The sequence below is a fragment of the Hypomesus nipponensis genome, chromosome 4 (assembly GCF_054491055.1).
Source record: "Hypomesus nipponensis isolate SF chromosome 4, ASM5449105v1, whole genome shotgun sequence".
Classification (NCBI taxonomy): Eukaryota; Metazoa; Chordata; class Actinopteri; order Osmeriformes; family Osmeridae; genus Hypomesus; species Hypomesus nipponensis.
In genome coordinates this window covers 9851352-9877449 of record NC_140364.1, presented here as the reverse complement: position 1 = coordinate 9877449, position 26098 = coordinate 9851352, and the positions used below count along the sequence as shown (strand labels likewise).

The window sequence follows — 26098 nt, the reverse complement described above, 5'->3', positions numbered from 1 at the left end:
TTACCTACCCTATTGGAGTCATTTTGTCATGTTTTGCAGAGAGTAGTTGCTACAGTGTGGTCTTGCTTTTAGCCCTCAGGTAGGGCCACTGGTTTGCTGCATAGTCACATTATCCCCATTTGCTGGACATATTTGTATGCATCATGGCAACCTGACTTAGTTTCATGTCCCATGTCAACCTAGCATTTGGAATGTGTGTCCATATAAGCACATATGGCTAATGGCTTGGCTATCAGACAGCATTCAACAAATGACTCAGCAGATGTAAGCTTGTCCTACGTCTCTGACAGACGAATTGTGTTTCTCTATTCACCTCTCGCAAAAACCTCTGTATGCAACCCTTCCTCTTTGCTGTTTGCACCCCGCTCTACTTTGCTCACATGCCCTGACATACACACACACACACTCTCTCTTCCTCACTCGCTCACACAGACAGACAGACACACACACACACACACACACACACACAGTAAAGCCCCTTTATCCCAGTCACTGCATAGCTGTAATGCGCAAAGGAATGCACGCGAGACGGTGGGGCTGTAGACCCTGTCGGCCATCAAAAACACACTGCATACTACCTCCCAGCCTCCCTCCCTCCCTCACTCTCCTTTCCTCTCACTCTCCACTCTTTAATCCTCTGACCACTTCTGTCTTGAGGTGAGGGCTGAGTGTAGCTCTATGGACTTTGGATTGCACCCTCTGAGCAGGCTATTGTGTACCTCCCCCCCACCACCCGCCCCCCATGAACCAAGCCCTGGAAGAACAAGATCAGTGTGCTTTTAATTAAACGCGGGATGACTGAGTATGGTAGATAAGCCGTCTGAGCCTGATATCGCCCAGCACTATAGTCATCATACGGCTCACCTTTCCTCTCTCTGGCCAGGGGAGTTCCCGTTCCCCTGCTCAGTCAGAGGCCTGCCTGCCTGCATGTGTGTGAGTCTGTTTGCCTGTCTATCTGCCTGCGTGTCTGTCTGCTTGTCTGCTTGTCTGCCTGCCTGTCTTTCTTTAAGCTTGTCCCACATGTGTTTTTCTCTCTCTTGGGAGATGACTTAGCGTCATTTTGAACCACTGATTAATTGACCATTTACATTTGACCATTTACACTTTCTGAGTACATTTCTCACGGTAAGTTTGGCTGATGGAGTTAAAGGAAACTGTGATTAATTCATTTCGGAGAGCTTCTGACACAGTATCTCTATACTTAATTATTTACTGACTTTGGAGGTTAGTGCTACTATAATCTCTGATGCCAATATACTTGGACGTAATCAGTCGTATGGGCTTTGTTGTAGGCCTACATGTTAACAATCCAGATTGCAGACCAAGGAGGATCAAGCTCATCTCAAAGAGTCACATGTATTGCTAAGCTATTCAGAAATCAGAAATCAGAAAATGTACCCTAAAGTTGTAATTACAGAAGCCGAAAGGAGCTGGATGATCACAGAGCGAGAAAAACCCCACATCATTTCCAAATAGTAAGTCTCAGATGGCCTGGCAGATGGAGCATGGGAAGAGCAGCCTGCTAACACACATTCATCATGGCAAGCTAAACAGCAGACTATGTCTGCAATTAAGCAGTGGCGAACAGTAAATGAAAACAACCTTGTTTTTAGTTTCAGTGGATAAAAAAGACAGGATCGTGGACAGAAAAGAGAGGAAGGAAGATAAGAAAATATCTAGGTTACTATGACTATCGCCAGCTCCATACTAGATCCAATTAAATTGAAATCATCCCTGTGCCCCGTAACCCTAAATTTGAGTGAATAATGGGAATTAAGTAATAGGCTTTCTAATTTTGTTTCAGCTTCACTCAAGCCTGAAGGCAAAGCCTTTCATTTCTTCAATGATTAAATATCATCATGACTCTTATTTTCTCTGTCACTCACAGCAGCAATTTGGCATGGCACAGTAAGCGGGACGAGTGAAAGTATCTATTTCAGGCACCTCTTACATTTGATTCTTCAATTTGAAAAAGATCGCTCACAAAGGCTTCATAGCCCAGTCATATAGACTATGATGCAAATGTTGCACTTGCAACGATTTATAAACATATTTATATTTGTTTCCGATGCTACACAATATTTAAGCCGATATGGGTTCTACTGGTGACTATTCTAGAAACGACCACACCAATAAAAAGAGTGAGAGTCCCATTTTGTAGTTAAATTATGCTAATAGTTGATACATAAAAAAAGTGCATCCTCTAAAATAATTTGGAACGGGATGGAAGAAATACCACTAGGTGGCGCTTTAAACTATGAGAAATGAAGTACAGCAGCGAGTTCTGTTCTACCGTAGTATATGCTTTAGCTCGAAGACTAGTTCACTTTTTACGCTAATTCTGTTATGTTTTATAAAAAACACTGTAAAAATATTCTATTTATAAATATATAGCGATAAAATGTGATCTTTGTTTAAAAATATATAAGTCAAAAGCTAAAAGATGATTTAAAATGAATTCAGTTGCGCTCATACTAGAATACTAGTCAAGAGGGAGTCTCGCGATGCAATTGAGCTCCTCGGAAGAGAAAAGAACAAACAAATGTTAAACATTCACTATTGAGACAACACAGGTATTATCACGACTTTTTAAATGTTTTAGCTTTAGAGAAATTCTAGCTGGCTTTTGCGCTTTAACGTTGCTCATTAATTTGCAGAATGCTTACAAAAATTACCTTGACTTTTGCTGCAGCCTCGTACAGTTCTGTAGTATACTGTAGCTAACAAAAAAATAGCCAGGATTTATAACTAACTACAGACTAATAACCACCGTTCGTTGCGTTAGCATGCCTGCATTCCTGTGGAATTGAAGCAGTTATCAAGTTTAAATGAGATCAATAGCTTGAATTTGTATATGCATATTACTATGGCATATCATAGCATTCACATGGCACAGATTATTCCGTTAGCTAGTACAGTGTTGGCCATCCTTACCATATGTCAGATGTATTTTTTGTTGTGCAGTAGGGTTCTGCAAATTGTAAATTGTAACATTGTATTAACAGTTCCCGATTGATGTTAGGTCTGCAGCAAGGATGTAATAATTTAGATTTTACACGTTCTTGCATATATGCACAATGCACATATTCTTTAATATAATGCTAAAACGCAAATGTTACACACTATTACAATTTCATTTTAATTAAATTTGAACACACAATTAACATACTTTCATTAATTTAATGTTCTTATTTTTATACTTTTTGATTTAAGATCCGTATATGTTCATGTTTATTGTTTGCACCTTCTGGCCACAGTAAAGTCCGTGTTTGTGTAAAACAACATGGCAAATAAAACCAAATTCAAATTTTGATTTTGATTGTTGGTACTTCTCATTTGCTCTCTCTCATCTTCCTCCCTTCTCTTTGGAACCTTGATGACCAGGCATGTCGAGGTCTGTCCATGTAGACTAACCTATCAATCACTTACGGGTCCTCTTGCCGTCTCCATGACAACCCCTCCCATAGCGACCGGCCTTATGACCTCCGCGCCATTCTGTGGGCAGCAGGCCCAGGCCGCCAGGGATGTCAACACAGCGTCTCTGTGTCGCATCGGCCAGGAGACGGTCCAGGACATTGTCCTGCGCACCATGGAGATCTTCCAACTGCTGAGAAACATGCAGGTGAACACACACACACACATACACACAAAAGGAAGTTGTCCTCACTAGACAGTCACCATCACTTGTAACACTCTTTGTCACCTAGAAAGTTGTTGTCTAACATGGGCTTACGTCTGCCGACCCAAATAGAAGTTCTTTCTCCACCCAGTGTCAGATATCTGTAACAGAGTATGACATGTATTGTCCCTGTGTTTGGTGGCCAGAGCAGACTGAAATGCAAGTTCAACCAATTCTATTCTCTGTGCTCCATTTACTGGTGACTAAGACAGAGGAAACCCTGTTTGATTGCAGGCAATATTTAAACTAAATAAAGAGGGAAACAGTCTGCAACATGTGATAGTGAAGACACTGCCACTAAAATACAGCTTTTATTCCAGCTTTTATCCTTGACTTCACAAATCTTGTTCTGTGGTAAAGTTGTTCTCTCTGTGAAGCAAGCAGTAGTGCAGCCCCACCGTTTGCTCTGAAACAGCATCTACTACATCAGCAGCCAGCCAGCCAAGCGTTTGAGCCTCATTGTGCCCCCATGTCGACACATCACGAGGATCAGACTGTTCCCTGAAGAGGTTCAGGACAGCCTCCTGTTTTCATGTCTGGTGTCTGGTGCCTGAGAAAAGATCCTTCTGCAACCTATTATAAAACAAAACCAGAGGGAAGAAGAAAAGATATCGAATACATTATTGCAGCGCAAGTTGCCGCCTCGCCACAGAATGTACAAACAGCGTTGTTGCAACTTGGCTCTCAGATTGAAGGCTTTTTATTCAATTCAAAAAAGAAAAACTAGAAAAGGGATCTCACTTTCTCTGCAGGTATGCATACCCCAGAGGCAGTCGTTTAAAGTTGTAGGAGATGTTCATTATCAGACAGAACAAGCACAGGTCTTCCTGTGAAAACATTATTCCACAGGAACAGTTGTTGATGGTTTGTGATACAACAATATTTTGAGAGGTATGCCAGAGAGATAAGTTAAACAAAAAGGCACCCTGTAATTTAGTGCAGTCTGGTGAATAGACGTTATACAGTATACCAGCAGTGGTGTTTGTAATAAGAGCGAGTTATTACTTATTACTCACTATGTTAGACATGAAGTGCTGATGTCAGCTAATCAACACCGCGGTAGACCATCCATATATGGCCGCTTTTGTTTTCAAAGGTGAATTGGTTTACATTATGTTCATAGGTCATTGCCTGGAATGTCACAACTAGTGCTCCTAACAGACCCATTTGTCCCCAGCTCCCTAATGGAGTGACGTACCACCCCAACACCCACCAGGACCGCCTGGGCAAACTGCAGGAGCACCTGCGCATGCTCTCCGTGCTCTTCCGCAAGCTGCGCCTCGTCTACGACAAATGCAACGAAAACTGTGCCGGTCTCGAAACAATACCCCCCGAGGTGAGTGGTGGGTAATATGTGCTCGGTCCCAGCCCATGTACACCGTGGGAACGTATTTTTTGTCCTTGTCCCAGTCAGTGTCGATAAAAGTTTTGTTTGACCTTGCAACCTTTGATGCAAATTGTTGTTCTAGTTGGGGGTATTGTGCTTTCAGTGGTTTTAATCCTCCTGTAGAAGTGAAACACCACTGGAGTCCAGTTTCGTTGAGAGAATGGCCGACATTCTGGTGTGCGGAGGAGGGGGTGTGTGTGTGGGGGGGAACTGACAGGAAGTAGGTCACAGGAAGCCCCAGAGGGATTCTTATCTCCACTACAGCCTCCCTCAGGTCTAACTCATCTCCGCTCCACATCCTCCTGCCTGTTCTGCTGTCCGGCCCCCAGGGTCCCCTTAGCGGTGGTTATGGACACCCACCTCTACACCCTCCCAGTGCCACTTAGGCTGGCCCGGGGCTCACGCTGAGGCAGGGCCACATAAACACTGCGCTGGAGCTGTGGTAACTTGCGTTAGGTGATTTCATTTATCCTGACCACGGGCCTAGTCTCCTGTCGGTTTGGAAGAAATTGCTTTCGTCGTGCCTGAATCCTAAGTACACAGAACGATAACTGGGTTGATCTATATATATATATATATATATATATATATATATATAAATATATATAAATAAAAAAAATTGGTCCACTTACCACAGGTCTACTTGACATCCATGATGTGTCTGTCTGTAAGAGCCTATGCTGACCTCTAACGGGGTCTCCCACCTACTGCTGCAGGAGTGTGAACTGCAGCTTATGGGACCCTTCCTTTGTAGCTCTGGTCCTGTGTATAAACCACTCCACCCACAACACCACACTGTTGCACCCTGTTTTACTGTTTACATATGAGGCCTGGACACACTTACTGCTGACCGACCAATACTCCACCACAGTATGTTGCTGCTTGAGGATGTTGATTTTGGCCCTTGCAGGCCACCATTTATCATCCTGTAGAATTCAGGTGCCTGATACTTCTGCTATTGGCTGCCTCAAACAGGAAGTGGAATCAATGACTCAGCCACTATGACCTCAGCCGGGCCTAATTAGCAGCGGGTTCGGTAATGAACAGCTGGTGGAGATGCAGACATCAGCGTTTCCCCCTCCCCTCCCTCTCTCCTTCGTCCCTCGAGCAATCAGCGAGGTCTTCGACGCTCTGGCAGTTCCTGCACTGCGGACGGCAGCCATGTCATTTCATTTACTCCTTCTCTCCCCCCGCCGGCTGTTATTCTCCCCCCTCCATCCACCTTTTCCTCATTCTCTCTGCCCGTTGTTAGTAAGGAGACCTGGAGAGCTTCGTTAGCCCATTCTTCTCTGTCAGGAGGGAAACAACCATCCATCCTGGGGTGGAGGAGACATAGGTTATGACTCACACATGTACACACACACACACACACACACACACATACATACATACACATACATTTCTCTCTGTCTCCCTCTCTCCCTTTCCGCCTGTCTTTCTACGTCTCCCTACCCTGCCAGAAACTTTGTTAGAATTGTATATATATATATATATATATATATATATATATATATAATTCTATATATTATATATATATACATATATATATATAAATATATATATTCACTCACACTTTTCTGTTTCAATTTTTTTCTTTTTGGGCCGTGTGACAAGTGCCGGGTTTGCCTAATATGATATCCAGCACATGTCTGCTGTCTTCTTTCCCCTGAGAGTCCGGCAGCTGGGGCTCGGCAGAGGATTCTGGGACTGTAAAATAACTGCCAGATACCATCCTTGTCTCTCTCTCCCTCTCTGCCTCTCTCTCCCCCTCTCCCTTTATCCCCCCTGCTTTCTCTCTCCTTTTCTGTGTATGTCTCTCCCTCACACTTCCCCCCCCCCCCCACTTAACATGTGATTCCCTCCCTGCTTGATGGTACTGATGTTGGCCTTCACCAGGGGCCTCCAGCCTCTAAGCCTCCAAGGCCTCTCAGACACCAGACCATCCCTGTCCTTTATTCCCAGCCCTCGAGCGCTCAAGATTTTCTGCTCTCTAGTCTTCAAGCAAGTCCCCCCCCCCAACACACACACACACACACCCTCCAACCCTAGTCATCCAGTCATGCTGTGATCCCAGTCTGTTTTAATCATTGTCTATAGCCTCAGCCAGTTTCTAAAACCTCAAGTCGAAGCTGCCATGAAACAGGAATTAGCCGGAATTTGGAACAGCACTCGGCCACGTTTGTTCTGGACTCAACAGTGTTTTGTCACCTGGCAAAGCTTTTCATTGTCCGGTAATTGTTTTCAGTCCTATAGCTAATCTGTGATTACAATCTTGATTTTGGAATGCAAGTTGTGTTTTCAGAGGGATGCTTTAGATGGTTGTTTCTTTTCTTAAGCACAAAATGGCCGATGAATTCCCCCGTGTATCAACACAGTAAAGCAATTGAAACATTGAATGTTGAGGTAGTGATGTGTGTACGCGTGTGGATGCATGGATGAGTATGTCTGTGTCTGTATTCATAGGGTTAGTGTGTGTGTGGGAGATATGTGCGCTTATACAATACAAGCATGTGTTTCATTTAAAGTGTGTGTGTGTTTTTATGAGTGTGTGTGATGCAGTGCTGCACAGGGAACACAGTGTCCCACCAGACACAGCAGGCCCATCCAGTTTCATAGGCGCTTTTACCAGTAGGGGGCAGTATTATTTAAAGCAGTGTCGTCAGACTCTGTCCAGGATATCAGGAGGCTCCACAAGCTCAGCGTTGTGTCAAACACACAAGGTCAAGCACCACAAATGTTTCCAAATTAATAGAGCTCTCCTATCTAGCCAGGCTGAAAGGTGGTCGGAATCTCTCGAGCAGATTCAAAAGGTTCTGTAATCGTGAGGCTCGCCAGGAGATGAGGAGCGACATAGAATAAACATTTTCACTTTCACGGCTAACGGCTTCAGCAACGAGGCACACAAAGCCTTTTCTTTTTCAGGAATGTGAAAGTATTACTGATGTGTACGTTTAAAATGACAATATTTTGGGCGAGCCAGAGCCTAGGACACTGGCCGAGGCTAACTTATGGATTAATTTGCTTCAAATGACAAGAACATGTGATGATTCATTGTAGTTGACTATTCATATTGAACCTAAATCCATTCTTTTGGTGTTTCCACAGCAACTGATCCCTTACGTGGAGGAAGACAGCTCCAAACACGAGGAGCGCTCTGCCAGCCAAGTCCGCCCGGCAACAGAGGAGAGGAGAGAGGTGTTGGAGGTCAATAAGGTGAGAGGCCTGCTGGGTATACCTACCACACAAACAAAAGTATATATCACTCTCTCTCCCTTTCTCTGTATGTGTCTCTTTCTGTTTTTCCTGCTATTTCACACACAAACAGCCAGCAGTTTTAAAGAAGTCTTGAAGGTTAATAAGGTCTACTGGCCAAGGCCTACTCTGTCTATTTAACACACACACAGTCTTCACATCACTCTTTTCCTTTATCCATCTCTCGCTCTACGTATATCTCTCTCTCTTCTCTCCTTCTCCCCATCTCCCTCTGTCTCTCACACATGCACACACCAACAGCTAGCACTCTTAGTTCTTTCCACTCCCTCAAGCTTTACCTGAAGTATTTATAGTTTTTGGTAAAACCCAACATGCATTATTTGACAGTATTTTTTGCTTGGCTTTCTATAGTCATCAAATGTGGTTGGAAATGTGTGTGTGTGTGCGCGCGTAGCTGTAATAGGTGCATGTCTGGCTGTCCAGAGTTATAATGGACTGAGAGGTCTCCCGTGTCAGCGATGAGTTTTGGTTAGTTCTAAGTGCGTTCCCTGGCTGCTCTGGAATGCTCTGTCTGCAGTGGAAAACGGCAGCTAAACTGCACTCAGTTACAAAGACAACAAACACCCAGGACTAACTGTATTCTCTGCCGTAGGTTTCAAGCCTTTCTCACACTATAACTATGGTTTCCAGTAACAGTGCCCAGTCACATGACATTGGAAGTAAACTGACAACTTCACATTACTGCCATGTTTCACTAAACCATGGCCATTTGCCTGTAATGAAGTAACGAAAACGATGGCAACACTCTCTCCCTCCATCCCTTCCTCCCATCACCCCCCCTCTCAGCATCTACCCTCTCCCCACCCAGCTGCTCCCTCCCTCCCTCCCTCCCTCCCTCCCTCCCTCCCTCCCTCCCTCCCTCCCTCCCTCCCTCCCTCCCTCCCTCCCTCCCTCCCTCCCTCCCTCCCTCCCTCCCTCCCTCCCTCCCTCCCTCCCTCCCTCCCTCCCTCCCTCCCTCCCTCCCTCCCTCCCTCCCTCCCTCCCTCCCTCCCTCCCTCCCTCCCTCCCTCCCTCCCTCCCTCCCTCCCTCCCTCCCTCCCTCACTCACTCACTCACTCACTCACTCACTCACTCACTCACTCACTCACTCACTCACTCACTCACTCACTCACTCCCTCCCTCCCTCACTCCCTTCCTCTCCTCTCTCCCTCCTCCTCAGCGCCCAGGCCAAGCTGCTTCTCTCCTCTTCCGTGTTCTCCTCTCCTCCCTCACCCTTCCCTTTCGCTCCTCCTTCCCTCCCAGCATCCGCACTCACGCACCCAGCTGCTCCTCTCTGCGTCCCTCCTGTCCTCTCCAGCTCTCCTCCTGTCCTCCACACCTCTCCTCCTCTCCCCCGGCTCATCAGCTCCCCAGCTGCTCAGACCCACATGGAGGCAGCTCTGAGAGAACATGCTTTGGGAGGTGAAGGCGGCGAGCTCGTCAGTAGGGGAGTAATGCAACAGCATGGGGGAAGCAGATGTTAGCAGCCTGGCTGCATCTGCCGCAGTGACCCGCGCCAGCTAGCAGCTAGCTAGCCAGATAGCAGCTAGCTAGCCAGCTAGCAGTCAACAGGAGAGCGGAGGGAGGGGGATGGAAGGGATGAAGCAAGATGGAGTAGATGGATGTCCAAACAGATGGACATATGGGGCTTAAATGGGGGGAGGGGGGGGGAGGATAATTTTGTACATGAGGAAAAAGAAAGGGAGACATACGGAATGGAAAAAAATAAATAAGATACGGACAGATGGATAGATTTGTAATCGGAAAAGAAGATGAGGGAAAAGAGGGAGAACAGATAGTTAGTAAAAGGGAGAAGATCCAAGTGTTTAAGGTAGACAGCCCTTCTGTCTTTTGACGGTAGAAAGAGAGAAGGAGTGGGTGGAAAGATTGACGGGCGTTTGGATTGATAGATGTACAGACTGCAACATGTCAGCTCTTATTCATTCAGACCTAGATACTAGGCTTTCAAAGGAATAACACAGCAGGCTTGATGAAATGAAATTTCTCTAGAGGAGAAATATGACTTTCACTTTAACAGAATGCCAAACGAGAATGAAGAGAGGAGATTGGGCAAATTAATAGATAAGTCCCTTGAATGGAAAGATTTTGCTATTTGTGTGCGAAAATGCACACTCACACTGTAGTTGAGGTCTGTTTTTCAATTTTCATAAACCTACCATCCAAGGTTTTAGAGGTGCGCTCTGAATTGAAGCGCAGCCGATTTGACTATTTGAAAAGGAAGGTAACTGTTGAACTGTTACAGCTGACTGCCCCAAAAAAACTGGGACCAGTTTTCACACCAACACTTTTCAATCCCTGTCCAAGTAGACTAGATGGGACTACAGCCAACCAGGTAGAGAGAGAACGAGGGCGAGAGAGGGAGCGAGCTGGTAGACTGAATGTTAAGCCTGCTAGATAGATGTGGAGGAGCCAGATAAATGACTCCTCCATGGTAATGTCTTGCTGCTTCATGGGCCGTCCTGGCGGTGAGTGATAGCCTTGCTCTCGTTATCTGTCGATTGGGGTAATTGCTGTTTGTCGGAGCCTCGCTGACTGATGGTGATGCAATCTGCCGGAGCTGGAGAGGAGGAGGAGGAGGAGGGGGAGGAGGGGGAGGAGGGGAGCAGCATCATTCTCCACAAGTGTCTGTGGTGTGCGTGTGTCTGTCTGTGTGTGTGGGTCTACATGTGTGTGTCTATCTGTGTATCAGTTCACGTGTGTGTATCTGTGTGTGTGTGTGTGTATTTGTGTGTGTGTGTATCTGTGTGTGTGTGTATCTGTGTGTGTGTGTAATACGGAGGCTAGAGCACATGTGCCCGCTTGTCAGTAGACAGGAGAAGCGTGTCAGTGTGTCAGTGATTGTGCACGTATGTTTGTGTACCCAGCCGTGCATGCTTCTGACGCCTGATGGGATGTGGCAAAGGACTGTGTCAAAAAGACGTGCACAAGCTCGTGCGTGACCGCCAGGAAGGCACTTGAGCTTGACGAGCACGCGCCAGAGCAGCCAGGTATGCATGAGTGCCTGCGAGGGCTCCGTGTGTTTCCATAAATGTTTAAGAAGGCATTAGCCATAATTCATTGGCGCCTAATGGTTTGAGATTGCTCAATCTCAGAGCTGCAGACCTTTTGTGCTGCAGACTGTGACACTGCATATCAATCTGGGACGCGTTCCTTCTCTACCTCAAACACAGAGCAAACTTGGCTGGGGCACTAGTGGACGTGAATACCAATCTTAATGAAAGTTTCACATTGCCAGTCACATAGAAATTAGTGGAAAGGACACAATGCCTAGGACCACCAGTGGACATCACTGAGAGCAACGTGGACTGGATTCTTATGACCGTTGAGAGCCTTCTGCTGGTCGGTCTCTTCCAGAGAGGAGACTGGTCGGCTGGCTGGCTGGTTTGCTCAACTGACAGCCTGACTGGGCTACAGGTGCTCAACTGGCTGGCTGTCTGACTGACTGACTGGCTGGCTGCTTGACTGACTAACCGGCTGACTGAGTCGGTGTGCGTTTTCCAGAATAGAAAGATGATTCACTGTTCTCTTCTTCTTTGATAAATATTCCATCTGGGAAATATGACTAGCTGTTTGCTCATAACTCCATTCTCCCTCCCTCCCTCCCTCCCTCCCTCCCTCCCTCCCTCCCTCCCTCCCTCCCTCCCTCCCTCCCTCCCTCCCTCCCTCCCTCCCTCCCTCCCTCCCTCCCTCCCTCCCTCCCTCCCTCCCTCCCTCCCTCCCTCCCTCCCTCCCTCCCTCCCTCCCTCCCTCCCTCCCTCCCTCCCTCCCTCCCTCCCTCCCTCCCTCCCTCACATTCCGATGTATTCCCTTAGACGTTGCTGATGACCCGCGTCCCCCCAGTGTCTCACTGGACCTTCTCCTCCTGTGTCCTCCATGTCCCTCCCATCCACTCCGGCTCCTGTCCTTCCATCGCTCGCTTTCCATCCCCCCGTCCCCTCTCTCCGTTCCTTCCTTCCGTCCGTCCGTCCCTCACTCCCTTTATCCCTCAATTGCTCTGTCCACCACCCTATGAGAGGGGAGACCCCCACCCACCCCCGATGCCCCTCCACTGGCTGCTGCCATCACCACTCGGCCCTGGTTTGATTTAATACCAGCGTAAGTGTGAATAAATTCCTGTCACAGCCCATTAAGGGGGCCTTGGAGAGATCTGGCCTGTTATTAATTCTCCACAGCTCCTCTCTCTTTCGCTCCCCCTCTCTCTATCCCTCGTTCTAGCGCGCACTCTCTTGCTTTTCTAATGCCCTGTTAATTACCGCGTCTGTCCTCTTTATTCAAATGAGAAAGTGAGAAATTAAAAGCAAAACATGTTTGTAATTTCAAACAGGACGCCTCTTTCCCCCCTCCTTTTCCTCTTCTTTCCAGCACCACACCAAATAGTTGGTTGTTTTGGCTGGCTGGCTGTTTAACTGGCAGACTATTTCAGGAGTCAGGTGGCTGAGCGGTTGGGAATCGGGCTAGTAATCAGAAGGTCGCTAGTTCGATTCCTGGCTGTCCAAATGACGTTGTGTCCTTGGGCAAGGCACTTCACCCTACTTGCCTCGGGGGGAATGTCCCTGTACATATTGTAAGTCGCTCTGGATAAGAGTGTCTGCTAAAATGACTAAATGTATTCGTCTGGCTGACTGGGGTGTATAATGAATTCCAGTGGCATTGGTGGTTCTTGTTGTCTGAAGAGCGGGCTGTGTGTCTGCCGGGGCCTGATGATAAACAAACATCACCCTGAACTGGAATGAGACTGAGAGAGAAGAGGTGGTAACCAATAGAAAAAGACTCTCTCTCTCCCTGTCTCTCCCTGTTGCTCCTTCCTTGTCTCTCTTTCTTTATTTCCGTCTCTCTCTCTCCGTCTCTCTCTCTCCGCCTCCCTCCCTCCCTCCCTCCCTCCCTCCCTCCCTCCCTCCCTCCCTCCCTCCCTCCCTCCCTCCCTCCCTCCCTCCCTCCCTCCCTCCCTCCCTCCCTCCCTCCCTCCCTCCCTCCCTCCCTCCCTCCCTCCCTCCCTCCCTCCCTCCCGCATTAGTAGGCTGTTTGCAGCAGGCACCCAGTCTGCTGGTTATTAGCAGCTTCCCATGTAGACCATTAGACCCGTCTGCTGGCCAGGGGCTTTTAATTGGTGGATACAAGGTCAGAGGGGAAAAGCGTCTGTCTCACAGATGAGGAGGCTGTTTTCTGGGATCCACCCCCAGTGGTTTGTAGTACTTAATACTTACTTTAGCAAATAAACCAAGGTGATTTTCGTTCATTTGTTTTTGAAGCATCTAAGAGCTATGTAACCAATTAGAGTATGATTATAATTGGTCTTTTTTTGCGTCAAAACCCTCTCATCACGTTGGGTTTGTTTACTGTATGGAGGGCTGGCTGCGTGTTGTTTCACAGGCCTGGGTCTGTTGTCAGTGTACTGGAGGATGCTATCCCTGGATGTCTTCAAAGCATCCTCAGAGAGCGGCACCTGTGGGTGAACCCAGAGCATGGCGCTTCCCTGCCAGACGTGGCCCCCTCTGAAGGGGGAAATCAAGTCCTTCCAAGAGATGTGCCAACAAAACAAAAGTGACACTTTGGCACTCTCGCCAACCCTGAATCCACCCCCCCCCCTCTATCCCCCCCCTCTACCCCCCCCCCCCCCTCGCTCTCAAAATAACAGCTCGAGCCTGGCAGACACTTTCAAGTGGATTTATGCTCTCCCGCTTTCATCTGCCCAGATATCTGCCTGACGCCCCCTGTTCCCACTGTGGGGTGGATAGGGAGCGTTGGGATGGAGCGAGGTGGGGTGGGCCAGGGCGGGCGGGGCGGGGCCAGATGCTGTAATCCTCTGACAGCCGAGGGGGGAGATGAAAGCTCACTGCTCCCCTTCCTTATGGGCATCTGCCAGACAAACAACTGCACGGTAAACTATACCATGATCATATGCTGCATAGAACATACTGTATACCCTACACCCTTAACACTAAGCCTCTGTTCTCTAGTTTTTCTTGCCTCAGTTATCCGGCTTAGCCCACAGACAGTGGACCCACTACTAGTCAATTAACTGTAAACTCTTTGTAAACATCAGGGGTCCAAAAGTAGTCCAAAACAAACAAATAATGTATGCCACAAGACAGCCAGAATCCAAGACACACCTTATCTGGGTTCCTTCTCTGACATCCATAGCTTTAAGTCCAACCTACAGTGTGCATGCAGTGAGCTACAGATTTCTCTCTCTCTCTGTTTGGCTTTTATGGTAATCCTCCCCCCCCCCCACTAGTGGACTACGGCTTTCCTCATGCTCATTTAGTTGCTGTTTATCAATTCTAAATTCCCTGCTGCCACCCTCCACCCCCCCCCCCTCCCCCCCCCCCCGCTCACATCTTTTCAGTCAACTACCGCCACACTCATCCACACTCACTCCAGCTTAACGCCTAAACACCGTTTTTAAACTCGGGGTGAAATTGTCAACCCTGGAACCAAGCCACGTGCTTAAAAAAAAAAAAAACTACTTTTATTTTACCCCCCGTGAGGTAAAAAGCGAATCGCTCGATAGCGGTTCAATGCGGAGGGTCGACACGCTAAGCACATGTTGAGGCCAATGTTAAGTGTTCCCCGGTGAAAGCGGTCAAAAGAGCCTTTTAATGCTTTAGTTTGGACAAAGTGGTCATCATTTCTCTGTGGTCTAAACAGTCACCAGGAGCAGCCAAGCGTATTGGACGCCAGCGAGGGCATTAAGAGAGGAGGCGTGGAGAGGCTGCTCAACCTGCCTGAACCCTCATCTATAATCACTGGGAACAAAATCACAAAGGAACGCCCAATCAATACCGCTACCTGGCAAAGAGTCAAGTGCTGGGGAAAGATGGACAGGGAGAGAGAGGGGTGGGGGGGGAGAGGGAGAGGGAAAGGAGAACACACACACACAGCCACACCCCTGCACTGCTCCTCCTAAAGCCCTGAATCAATGGGAGCCTTTCTGCACCAGTCGGCTGACACTGCAAGCTCTCCAGCTGGGTGCGGCAGACATACTGAGAGGGGCCGGTCTATGCAGGGATGACAACATGGCTATTGTATTTCTGCCACCCAGGACTAGAAGGCTTTATCTCTCACCTAAACCTTGGGCTTGCCTCCCCGGGGAAGACCCACACTGAAGCCAGGACACACTGGCTGTTCAATCTTTCGTGTGTGTGTGTGTGTGGGCATGGATGGGGATGGGGGTGAGGCTATAAAGTCTATGAAGTTAATTAAGGCTATTAATGTGATGTCAGAGAAAGTGTGACTTCTTTACGGGGATCCTCCAGAGTCCTGCAGTCAACTCCTGCTCAGGCTGTGCTGCCCCATGCAGCCAAGAACAGTACTGCAGGCTAGTAAACACAACTGAGGCCACATTTACATTTAGTCATTCAGCAGACGCTCTTATCCAGAGCGACTTACAGTAAGTACAGGGACATTCGTGAAGTGTGAACGGACTTTCGTGAAGTGAAGTGCCTTGCCCAAGGACACAACGCCACATGCACCGGCCAGGAATCGAACTGGCAACCTTAACCTATTAGCCCGATGCTCTACCCTCTCAGCCACCTGACTCCTCCACATATAGCTCACTGTTGCTACAAGCTACATACAGCCCAGTACACTCTAGAACTTGTATGGAAGTGTTGCCTGTGTTTGGGGGTGATAGACAAGGTCTGTCAGCTGTGGCACCTCTACTTTTATCTGGAGTGGACAGACGCATGTGGTGAAGAACTCACGGCTGACCAACGATCCCCTCAATCTCTCCTCTCCACCCCCGCGTCCGCTCTCCTCCTCTCCCTCATTCTAACCCTCTCCTCTCCCTTCTTTCCACTGTCTCCCTCACCTCTCTCTTCTGCCTCCTCCTCTCCTCTCTCTCTCTCATGCGCTCCTCTTTCATCCCCCATTTTCCCCTCTCCCCCGTCCTCTGCCTAATCCCCTCGCCTCACTCACAGACACTTACACTTGTAATTCCCAGCCAGATCCCGGGGAGTGAAAGCAGCGATTTGAGTCGCCAGCGACAGGGAGGATTAGCCTCCGCGGAATCCTGAGTGAAGGCACATTTTAGCACTGCGCGCCATTCTCATTTTGCTTGCAACTTTTAACTTTTCCCCTACCCTTGCCCCAAACATCCCCACCCCACCGTGATCTGGTGAAATCCTGCCCGGAAAAAGAAAGTCAGGCGGGACTAAACTAAAAAGCTGCTCGTCAACAAAATGTTTCTGCATGAAACACGTGAACGGATCAGACGGATCAATCTCTGCCTCTCTCTCGCCTCATCTACTGATGCCGTAATATCATTACAAGATCCGCTTTTCCACATTTGATGATTCAAACACAGGAGATTAGGATGGATAAACAGAAACGGAATCAATTAACTCATAAATAATGTCAGCTCCTACTCGCAGTGTGCGCAGGCTGTTGCTGCTTCTGCTGTTTGTGCATTTAAGACTGTTAGCCTTCCAAAGATGATAGATGGTTACTGTGACACAGATCTCCTCCCAGATGTGACCAGGACATCCGATGACAAGCTGCCGTCTGTGAGATATGATAAATAGCAGTTAGCAAAGACTATCTCAGACAGAAAGAACCCTTCAACTGTCAATATCACAACTGTGTTGGCAGAGTGGTAGGATGTTGTGGTCCACAGTGATGATGACTAGAGCTTGACCGTGGGGGGTCTTCAGTTCTGTCTGTCGCTCATCAGAGAGAGACAAACCAGGTCTTTAGCAGATCCAACAGAACCAACGTTTTAATAAAAGGTTTCATATAAATCATCTGACACAGCTTTCTGATTCTGGGTGCCCTCCCTATTATGAATTACTGTCCTTTGATCAGAAGTCCCTAGAGAGAATACACACAAAGTAAAGGATTCCAAGGAGAGACAGAGAGATAGATAGACAGAGAGACAGAGAGATAGATACATGGTGGGGCATTAATAAGAAATAGTGGAAGAGAGAAGTAAAAGGAGAGGGAGAGAAGGAGAGAGAGAGAAGAGCCTCAGCTCTGACTTTCAGTCCTTGTTCCATCTCGACGTAAAAGTGACAACATTTTGGATATCAAAGCGTTCCGCCTTCCCCTTGTTGTTTTTTGAAAGGCTTTGCTAATGACAAAACCTCCTGTAAGTGTAACTGTGCCTTATATATGCACAAGCCCTTTGTCTCATCTCCTTTAACACTCTGACCCGACTTGAGAGGAACTCTTTTAAGTTGATGCAACAGAGAGAGAGAGAGAGAGCGAGAGAGAGAGAGAAAGAGGGAGAGCAGATGATGGAAGCTGTCAAGATAAAAGCAAGGGGCATTAATGAGTAATGGGCCTCTCTTTCCCACCCTCCTCATCTCTCTCTCTCTCCGTCTTTCTTTCTTCACTCTCTCAATCTTTCTTTCTATATACCTCACCCTCCCTTTCCCTCCCTCCCTCCCTCCCGCCCGCCCTCCCTCCCTCCCTCCCTCCCTCCCTCCCTCCCTCCCTCCCTCCCTCCCTCCCTCCCTCCCTCCCTCCCTCCCTCCCTCCCTCCCTCCCTCCCTCCCTCCCTCCCTCCCTCCCTCCCTCCCTCCCTCCCTCCCTCCCTCCCTCCCTCCCTCCCTCCGTGGTTCATCCTGTACTCTAGAGGGCTTTCCCCCTTAGAAAGACAGTATGCAGGAGAGTGGGAGGACGTATCTACCGGATTTTGCGGTTCCCTCAACGACTCCCAAAATGTGCCCAGGCTAGCCGGCTCCCCCGGTCCTCTCTCTCTCCCCAGGTGTGCCATGAAAGCACCTGAGAGCCGGCTCTATCCCTGAGGTTTGGCATCTCTCGTCACCTCGCCTTCACACACCCTGCCCCTCGCACTACCCCCTCCCTCACACACACACACACACACACACACTTTCATCTTGTTCCCTACTCATACCGCAGCTGGCTTTTAAGGGAAAGAGCAAGATAATAGTGTGTGGACCGCTCCCTTCCCCCCCCCCCCCCCACACACACACACATTCAGTACCCACAAACTGACATTGGTCTACGTACAGCTTGTCAGCTCGCTTTGACATGCCGCATCGGGTAGACCCCCCCCCCCCTCCCCCCCAATCTCCAGTAAGCGGTCCAAGGCAGGGTGCCCCCCCCCCCCTTTCCCTCCCACCAGCACCTGTGTTGTCTCTGCCCTAGGCAGGCGCCCCGTCGCCATGTTTACTTCCCTGACTTGTTGACTGGCCACCCTGTCTGGGTCGCTACAGCGCGGCGGCCGGGGCGGCGGTGGGAGATGAAAACGGTATCAAAACATTATTGCCTGGCGCCGACGTTGACTGGCAGGCGAGGAAATGAGAGAGCGCAACGTCAGGATCCCTGAGGAGAGGGAGGCGGGGTGGGGGGTGGGGGGGATTGTTTGTGTGGTGTGTGTGTGTGTTAGAAAGACAGTGAGAGTTGGAGCGTGGCGCTCAGGCATGGCTGTCAGCGAGGAGAAGAAGGGGAAACTCTCCCTCTCTCCCACTCTCTCTGGACGACCAGTCAGGGCCGTCAGAGCTTTCACTTCCTATCAGCAGGGTGATGGATGAGGGCTCCTGGTCTGAGCCATATTCCGCTCCCTGGCTCTCCTCTCTCTCCTCTCCATCTCCCCCCCCTCTCCTCACGTGTCCATAATAGTAAACACTGCACCCCACGTATGGGTACTATTGGGCTACCTAACATTACAGAATAGTACTGCATTGACGACTTTAAATAGCAGTTCTGGGTCATCTTTTCATTTAGACAGTCTGTCTTCTGTACAAATCGGTTTCTGTCAAACGGTGCACAATATATTGCACACAATTGCGCCCGATTGTAATAGGTTTCATTACGTATCTGTGATTGAATTGGAAACACTGTCAGACGGCTCACACAAACAAGATGAGTGATGCCGCTGTTTCAAGTTCGTACTTAGAATGATGAGTTGCACCCTGTAGATAGACAGAGAAACAGAGAGAGCAAGTCAGAGATAGCAAGGTAGAGAGAGGAGTGAAAGGCAGAGCGAGTGGTGCGGGGGGGGGGGGGGGGGGAGAGATTCCCAGGAGACACCTTGGAGCTGTTCCAAATGTTCTACTCCAGCATATCTTCAAGGACAATCAGCTAAATAGTTTATATTAAGAAGACTGTGTGAAATCGATTGCTGAAGGTGTTATCTGCGCTGCCAAAACGACTGGTAATTAGTCATGGCTAAAGCAGTGTTACTGAGAGAGCGAGATGGATTTAATCTTAATAGATTTCACTGCACTGCAGATATACTGTAACTCCTGAGTGAACTCTGGCTCATCTCACTACCTCTGGCTTTCCCTCTCTCCAGTTCTCTTCACCTGTCTCTCGCCCTAGCTCTGGCTTTCCCTCTCTCCAGTTCTCTTCACCTGTCTCTCGCCCTAGCCCTGTCTACTGTTCCCTCTCCAGCTTTCTCCACCTGCCTCTCTCTCTGTTTTGAACTGTTTCACTATCTCAATCCCCTTTCCCTCTGCATATTTCACTGTCTCTACCTCTCTCTACCCCACTTCACTTTCTCTACCTCTCCCTCTCTCCGCTACAGTTTTCCGCGGCTGCATTTCTCCACCTCACCACTAAGACACAGAGCTTACTCCCATGCCCCCGTCGGTAGAGCGGCGATGCCACTTCCTCTGACTAGCGTTCAAAAGGCCCATTCAGCAGCTGTGCCTATCCAGGCTGCTTGGGGAGAAGACGTTATTTGTTTGCGCGCAAACCACAGCGGCAAGACATTCAAGCAAATCGCAGGTGTTGACTTTGAGACGTGGAGGTTGTGTTCACAGGTAATCTGCCGGGAAACCGATCGTGATTGACGCCCAAGTCTGCTCTGTTGGTCTGGGGCCTGATCTACGAGCCCCAGGTCTCGGTGTGTTGATTCAGAGATTCAAACACCCTTGAGGCGAGCTAGCGATGCGTTTCAAACCAGGGGCCTAGTCTTCCCGAAGAATCTTATCGCCCGCACTGTTGATCCAACTCGATGTTTGTGTTCGCGTGTTTAAATGTGTGTGTGTCCATTGGTGAGTGTCGGTCTGATTGGTCCTAATGTGACGTATTGTTCCTCTGTTGCAGAAGCTCAAACAGAAGAACCAACAGCTGAAACAGATAATGGATCAACTGCGGAACCTCATCTGGGAGGTCAACTCCATGCTGGCCGTGAGGAGCTGAACAGTGCACACACACACACACACACGCGCTAGACAGACTGATAGGCATGGTTAATAACGATAATATGAAGATATGACAGGGTCCCTCGGTGGCTGAGACTGCACTTTAGAAAGGCGGGCCTTCGCAATATCACTGCCCTCCTAGAGGATGGAGGAGAGAGAAGGGCAAAGAGGTGGCTGTCAGGTATGGAAGTATCTATGGGTTTAATGGACTGTCATACTATACAGTAGATGCATATTACAGTATGTGCAAAACCACACTCTAATGTAAATCGTATCCAAAGTTTATACACATACCATTTAGGGAAGGTACCACGTCCATGTGCTGGTGTATAAACACACGGAAATACTTTTATAGACATTATTTAATTATATCATTTTAATAGAGTATACTCCATACATTTTTGGAGGGCTTTAATTTGTTTACAAAACTGTAGTAAAAAAACATTTATGCTTAGCAATTAGCAACGTTTAATTTCACGTCATTGTATTTTGCCTCCTGCTGTTGTTTCCTCATTGTTCTGGCGAGAGTGACGGACAGAGCTGACTGGACCTTGCCACTCATCACAGCGTCTTGTCAACTCCAGTCATTCTGTCAAGCTGTAAATCCTGCTGTGATTTTGGGCCGAGTCTTTTCATGGGCACAGCAGAGTGCAGGAAACACTGGAAGGGGGCTCTGGGTTGGTCCCCAGGCTTTCAAAATCCTGTTTTGATAAATGACGAGAAGAGATGGAAGAATGAAACAGAAAGGGAGAGGCAGAGAGAGAGAGGCAGAGAGAGAGAGGCAGAGAGAGAGAGGCAGAGAGAGAGAGGCAGAGAGAGAGAGGCAGAGAGAGAGAGGCAGAGAGAGAGAGGCAGAGAGAGACAGACAGGATAGCAGTGGAGAGACACCGAGCGTTCCAGTCCGAGATATGAATATGGTTGTGGGTTTGAAATTGTAGCGCGATGAATTATTGAGAGCCTGGCTAGGGTCACATCCAAGTTTTGTTATGAGGCGATGGTCCTGGGGGACATGTCGGTGCAGAACGAAGCCGGGCAAGCAGACGATCTCATGGAGGACAAAGCAGTGGTCACCATAGTGGCTCACCACTTTTCAGTGGTAAAACGCTGTGATTGGGTTGTTGAATGTTTGTGTTGTCCTCATAACGTACATGGATTTGATTCTTATGCCCCAGAAGTGGAAAATCAGTTGCCTTGATTTGTCTGGTGATATGGCAATCTGCTTCTGGAAAAATAAAAAGGTTGAACATAAAATGTATGTTCTCCCTTCTTGGTGCCTAATGCACTCTCTTATGATAATATATTTACTAGAAACTTCTCACTTATGTGAACTGAATGTGCATTGGGATGAGTGTATGTATGTTAAATTGTGCATGCAGAATATGCATTAATGACTGATGTTTATAAGTGTAGAATCTGAGAACAGGCAGAGATGGTTATCGTCAAATATGAGTTTATTCTTTTTTTATTATTATAAATCATCCTTACAAAATTGGCATTTTTCTATTTTATTTATTACTTCTATAAAAGTCATTTGTTAATTACAAGGAGGGAGGGAGAGAGGGAGGGAGGGAGAGAGGGAAGCATCAGAACAGCTGTTGAAGCGATTCGCCATCCGGCATGACACATCAGCCAATCACTGATAAGCCTAGGGTGGCCATGCAGAGTGAGTGATGTCATCACTGTCCCGTTGAGCAGAGCGAGTGGCGCAGGTGAGATTGCGGGCTGTAAAGCTCCAGTGAATGACGAGGTCACAGCGACCCCAATACGACACCACTCCAATGATTGACAGCCGTGAAGCTGCCATGACGTCACAAAAAGAATCCAGATCAAAAAAAGGCACAATGAATTGCTTACTTTCTGGCTAGTACACCACTGGTATGAGAATACATGTCTTAATTATTTCTAAAACGTGTCGAGCATAGGTTTCTGATGCAACATGAGCAAACAGTAGCCTAGCATCCTTTGACCCAACAGAGATCATTCAATTATTTTTTCTAACCCATACATGTGTAGATTTACTAGGCATTTGCACCAGATTTAATTAAAATCTGCACTTGAGTTGTGGACCAAAAAGAGAGCCTTCACTTTAAAAATGTAATACTAGTAACATTAGTCACAATGTTTATTATAACTAGTTTATCCAGATAGCAGGCTCTAAATCCCTTTACAGGAGGCATATGCAACATTCACACCTGGTGCAAAGGCTACTAAATCTATCCCATGGTGCATTGCAGCTCATGTTATTCTCTGCAGGGAGATGCAATACAGAGAAATAAACTCGTAGTAAAAGTACTCAGCAGAAATACTAAGAACTTCCATCAGTTAGATGAGACCCAGCTGTCTGTAGTTTTGCTCTCCCTGGCAGCGCGGGATAATCTTTGGTGGGGTTTAACAATGCCCCTCTCACACAGAGAGACAAAACGTTCCGGCCAAATCCAATTCTACAATATTGGTTGCTATCATGCTTTTTCTTCATTGCTATTTAGAATTCAATTGCATCATAACTCAAAGTGTATTCTTATAACGGCAGTGAGTTGTTGTGGCAGTGGATTACAGAAAGAATGTAAAAGCAGGATGGATGGTTTAATGGAAATACAAACTGAAAAAAACTAACAAAAAAAACCACATTGGCATACACAAAGTTGCATTCAAAATGAACAGGATTTTTGTTTATCTCTGACTTCCACCAGCTATTAGATGTTTGTTTTTCTATCCACTCATCTCCCCTCATATAGCCGGTTATACTGTCTGGTTTTGTTTGTATGTGAAAATAAATAATGTTTAAATACAGTAAAATGTCTCTAGTTTTTTCCTGCACTGGTCTTAAGGGTTCCTAGACTTGTCTTCCTCTCTTGCAATGTCTAAACAATTCAAACAAACGTAGATATAAATGGCTCAAAATCAATTTTAAAGACAGTTCACTAAACTTCAGACGGGAAATCATTTTGCATAAACCTTAAATTTCAACGGCTTCCTACCAAGTGACACAGGGCTTTCTGTCACGCCGCACCAAATACAACAAATCTCTCTTGGCCGGAATAAAATCAGACAAAATAAACTTGTGTTGCGGATAAGCCACTGAGTAAATACAAACACAATATGCAAACATGTTGCAGAGAGCGTAGGAGAGAAAAACGACAACAATATAACCAACATGAAACCAGCTTTGAAATGCACTTTGTAGTAATAATCTTGTAGTAAGTATTGTGATATGATTATGTATGAAATGATATTATGGTTGAAGGATAGCATGACAGAAATCAGTGAAACAAAGTCTATCGACTATAAAGTAATTGGCAGTGGATTGTACTTTGTATATAAACAGCAGTCATTAAAATGTTGACCTCTGCAGATTGCATCATGATATGACAGCATAAAAAAGAAAGAAGAGAAAACCTATTCAGGAAGAACCCAGAGAAGATTCATAGAGCAGACTCTTGTCTGGCACACCCTTCACAATAAAGGCCACAAAAAAAAGCATCACACTCCTTCAAGTCTTATCACATTCAAGTACCTGTTTGAGTAGACTTACTGACTGGCTGGCAGAATGGGTTGAGGCAATGAAGACTTAATGACCACAATCAACAATCTCTCCAAGTCGTTGCCCTAGAAAAAAATATAATAGCTATGCTATATTTTCCAATTGAACCACCGTGTGCTTGTGATCGTTTGTGGCTGGTGGCAAATGTATGTTATTACGCTGAATCGTGAGAAGATGGGGAACAATGTAGCCTAGGCAATGGCAACAGGGTGGTTGTAGTCATGACTAAGACAGTGCCAGGTGGACGGAGGACTAGCGGCCTTCTCAAGGTTAGCATTAAGGTTAGCATTATCTAGTGCAGTGGTTCCCAACCCTGGTCCTAAGGGACCCCCTGTCCTGCATGTTTTAGATGTTTCCCTGCTCCAACACACCTGATTCAAATAAATGGGTCGTTATCCAGCTCTGCAGAAGCCTGCTTATGACCCGTCATTTGAATCAGGTGTGTCGGAGCAGGGAAACATCTAAAACATGCAGGACAGGGGTGCCCTGAGGACCAGGGTTGGGAACCACTGAGCCAGTGATAGGGTAAGGTGAAGGGTCATTGTATCCAGCAGACAACCTTTAACGGTAAATATGTTTTCATCTGGGCCTGTTCCCTTTGGAAAGCCAGCACTTCCAAAGGAAATAGTTCAATGTAATTGAACACAAAACAACAATGAACAAAGTTATTCTGAAGTAGTGAGGGGACCGTCTCTATAGTAATGACTAAAAAATTATAGAAGGGTATTTTTTCCCCCACATCTAATGGTGCCAAATTGACTTAAGGGAGGGGAGAGTTAGGTGGCGAGGAGTGAATGTGCAAAAAGCAATTTAAAAAGGCAATTAAGTCCCTAATGTCACCTTCTGGAACGTGACGCATTTTGGAAATAAAAAGAAAGGAATATCTCGTGACAAGGTGCAGGCGGGGTAAGACCTGTTTAGAGGCCTACATTTTTATTCCTGCCGTAGCGTTGCTCTGAGCAACACTGGGAGTAAACGGGTAAAGGAGTTTAGTTTAGAAGGCAGGGAGTTCCACTGGAGTCGGACGAGAAAAATAAAAGAGAAGGAGAAAAGGAAAATTGCCTTTTTTTTTTTTTTTTTTTACAAACATTGAAGCATATCATATTTTCCCAGTTATGTCAGTGGTAGACGCCCAAGAGACAGATTCTAATATGATGCTGCTATTGGGGAAGGCCTTTTCTCAAGGCTAGAAGTTTTTTTCTTTCTTCTAACGGCAGTTAGTTAACCTCCCTTTCAGAAAATAACAATCACACATAGAAAGTTCACGACATCCAAATTACAGAGAACATTTGAAATAGAAATGTTTAGATTGAAAGGCAATAAGCAGTTGAACACGCATGAGGAAAAGCGTCCAGAAAAAAAGAACAGGGTTTCCCAAGGGTCCATGGCTGAATGGACCCTGAATGGGTGTGTCAGGTGTCATGATGCAGTTCTAAGAGGTTCTGATTAGGTAGAAAGGGGTGGGAGGGTGGGTTAGGGTGTTGCATTGTCATAGTTACCAAACCGATGGGCGGGGTTTTGGGTTTGGGTCATTTACCTTCCTGCACGTGTACTGAGATCACAGGACACTCACTTTGTTTTGTGGCATTCATACAAAAAATATTCTATCCAAGAGTCTCAATGTCAGTAGTGTATATTTGTCTGTTCCAGGGGACTGAATGTCTATGTCGTTCTATAGTTTGTGTGTGTGTGTGTGTGTGTTTGTGAGGTTCTCCAGACACCGGCGCTTAATTCTTTTCAAGTCCTGGCGCTGTGGTCATTGGCAATGTGCTAAGTGGAAGACAGAGAGGTCAAGTGCCCCCTAGCTGGGTGGCTGACTGTCCTACCGGGGACCTCCTACTCCGGCTCTCCACTGAGTCTCTCCCCTCCCCCCGCCCCTCCCCCCGCCCCTCCTGCAGGGGGCGCCAGGCCTGTCAGAGGCGCTCGATGTCCCTGTATTTCTTGCGGAGGATGGAGACCTGGTCCTTGAACAGAAGCGGGTCCAGTCTCATCTGGGAGTGGACCAGCGGCATGCCGCCAAACCAGCTGGCGAACTTGTTCATGCACGTCTGCCGCTGAGCGAAGTGGTCTGGGTCAGCCCAACGCGATGCCCGCGACGTCTGAAC

At 47.3% G+C, this 26098-nt stretch overlaps 2 protein-coding genes across 4 annotated transcripts in view; one reads left to right on the top strand and one right to left on the bottom strand.

Moving 5' to 3' along the window:
- The first annotated feature begins 2490 nt into the window (after positions 1–2490).
- Positions 2491–21703, top strand: med30 (mediator complex subunit 30). 3 transcript variants are annotated; one of them, XM_084696316.1, is made up of 5 exons: positions 2491–2573; positions 3385–3622; positions 4857–5015; positions 8172–8279; positions 20355–21703. In XM_084696316.1, exons 2-5 carry the CDS (start codon positions 3449–3451, stop codon positions 20448–20450), a joined length of 537 nt encoding a protein of 178 aa, XP_084552442.1. In that variant the 5' UTR covers positions 2491–2573; positions 3385–3448; the 3' UTR covers positions 20451–21703. The 3 variants fall into 3 exon arrangements, with proteins under 3 accessions (XP_084552442.1, XP_084552443.1, XP_084552441.1); XM_084696317.1 differs by having other exon boundaries at positions 2498–2573; positions 3468–3622; XM_084696315.1 differs by lacking the exon at positions 2491–2573 and having other exon boundaries at positions 3293–3622.
- Positions 21704–21885: 182 nt separating this feature from the next.
- ext1b (exostosin glycosyltransferase 1b) overlaps positions 21886–26098 on the bottom strand; it is a 65350-nt gene continuing 61137 nt past the window's right edge. Inside the window, exon 11 of the mRNA XM_084696314.1 lies at positions 21886–26092. Within this exon, the coding sequence (XP_084552440.1) occupies positions 25907–26092 (186 nt within the window). The 3' untranslated portion in view covers positions 21886–25906. The remainder of the gene's footprint in view (positions 26093–26098) is intronic.

Bases quoted from the DNA above. Each gene is read 5' to 3' on its own strand.
- med30 (XM_084696315.1), top strand. From the start codon at position 3,377: ATGACCAGGCATGTCGAGGTCTGTCCATGTAGACTAACCTATCAATCA. The intron at 5,016-8,171 runs GTGAGTGGTGGG...GTGTTTCCACAG, and splicing joins TCGAAACAATACCCCCCGAG to CAACTGATCCCTTACGTGGA. The intron at 8,280-20,354 runs GTGAGAGGCCTG...CCTCTGTTGCAG, and splicing joins AGGTGTTGGAGGTCAATAAG to AAGCTCAAACAGAAGAACCA.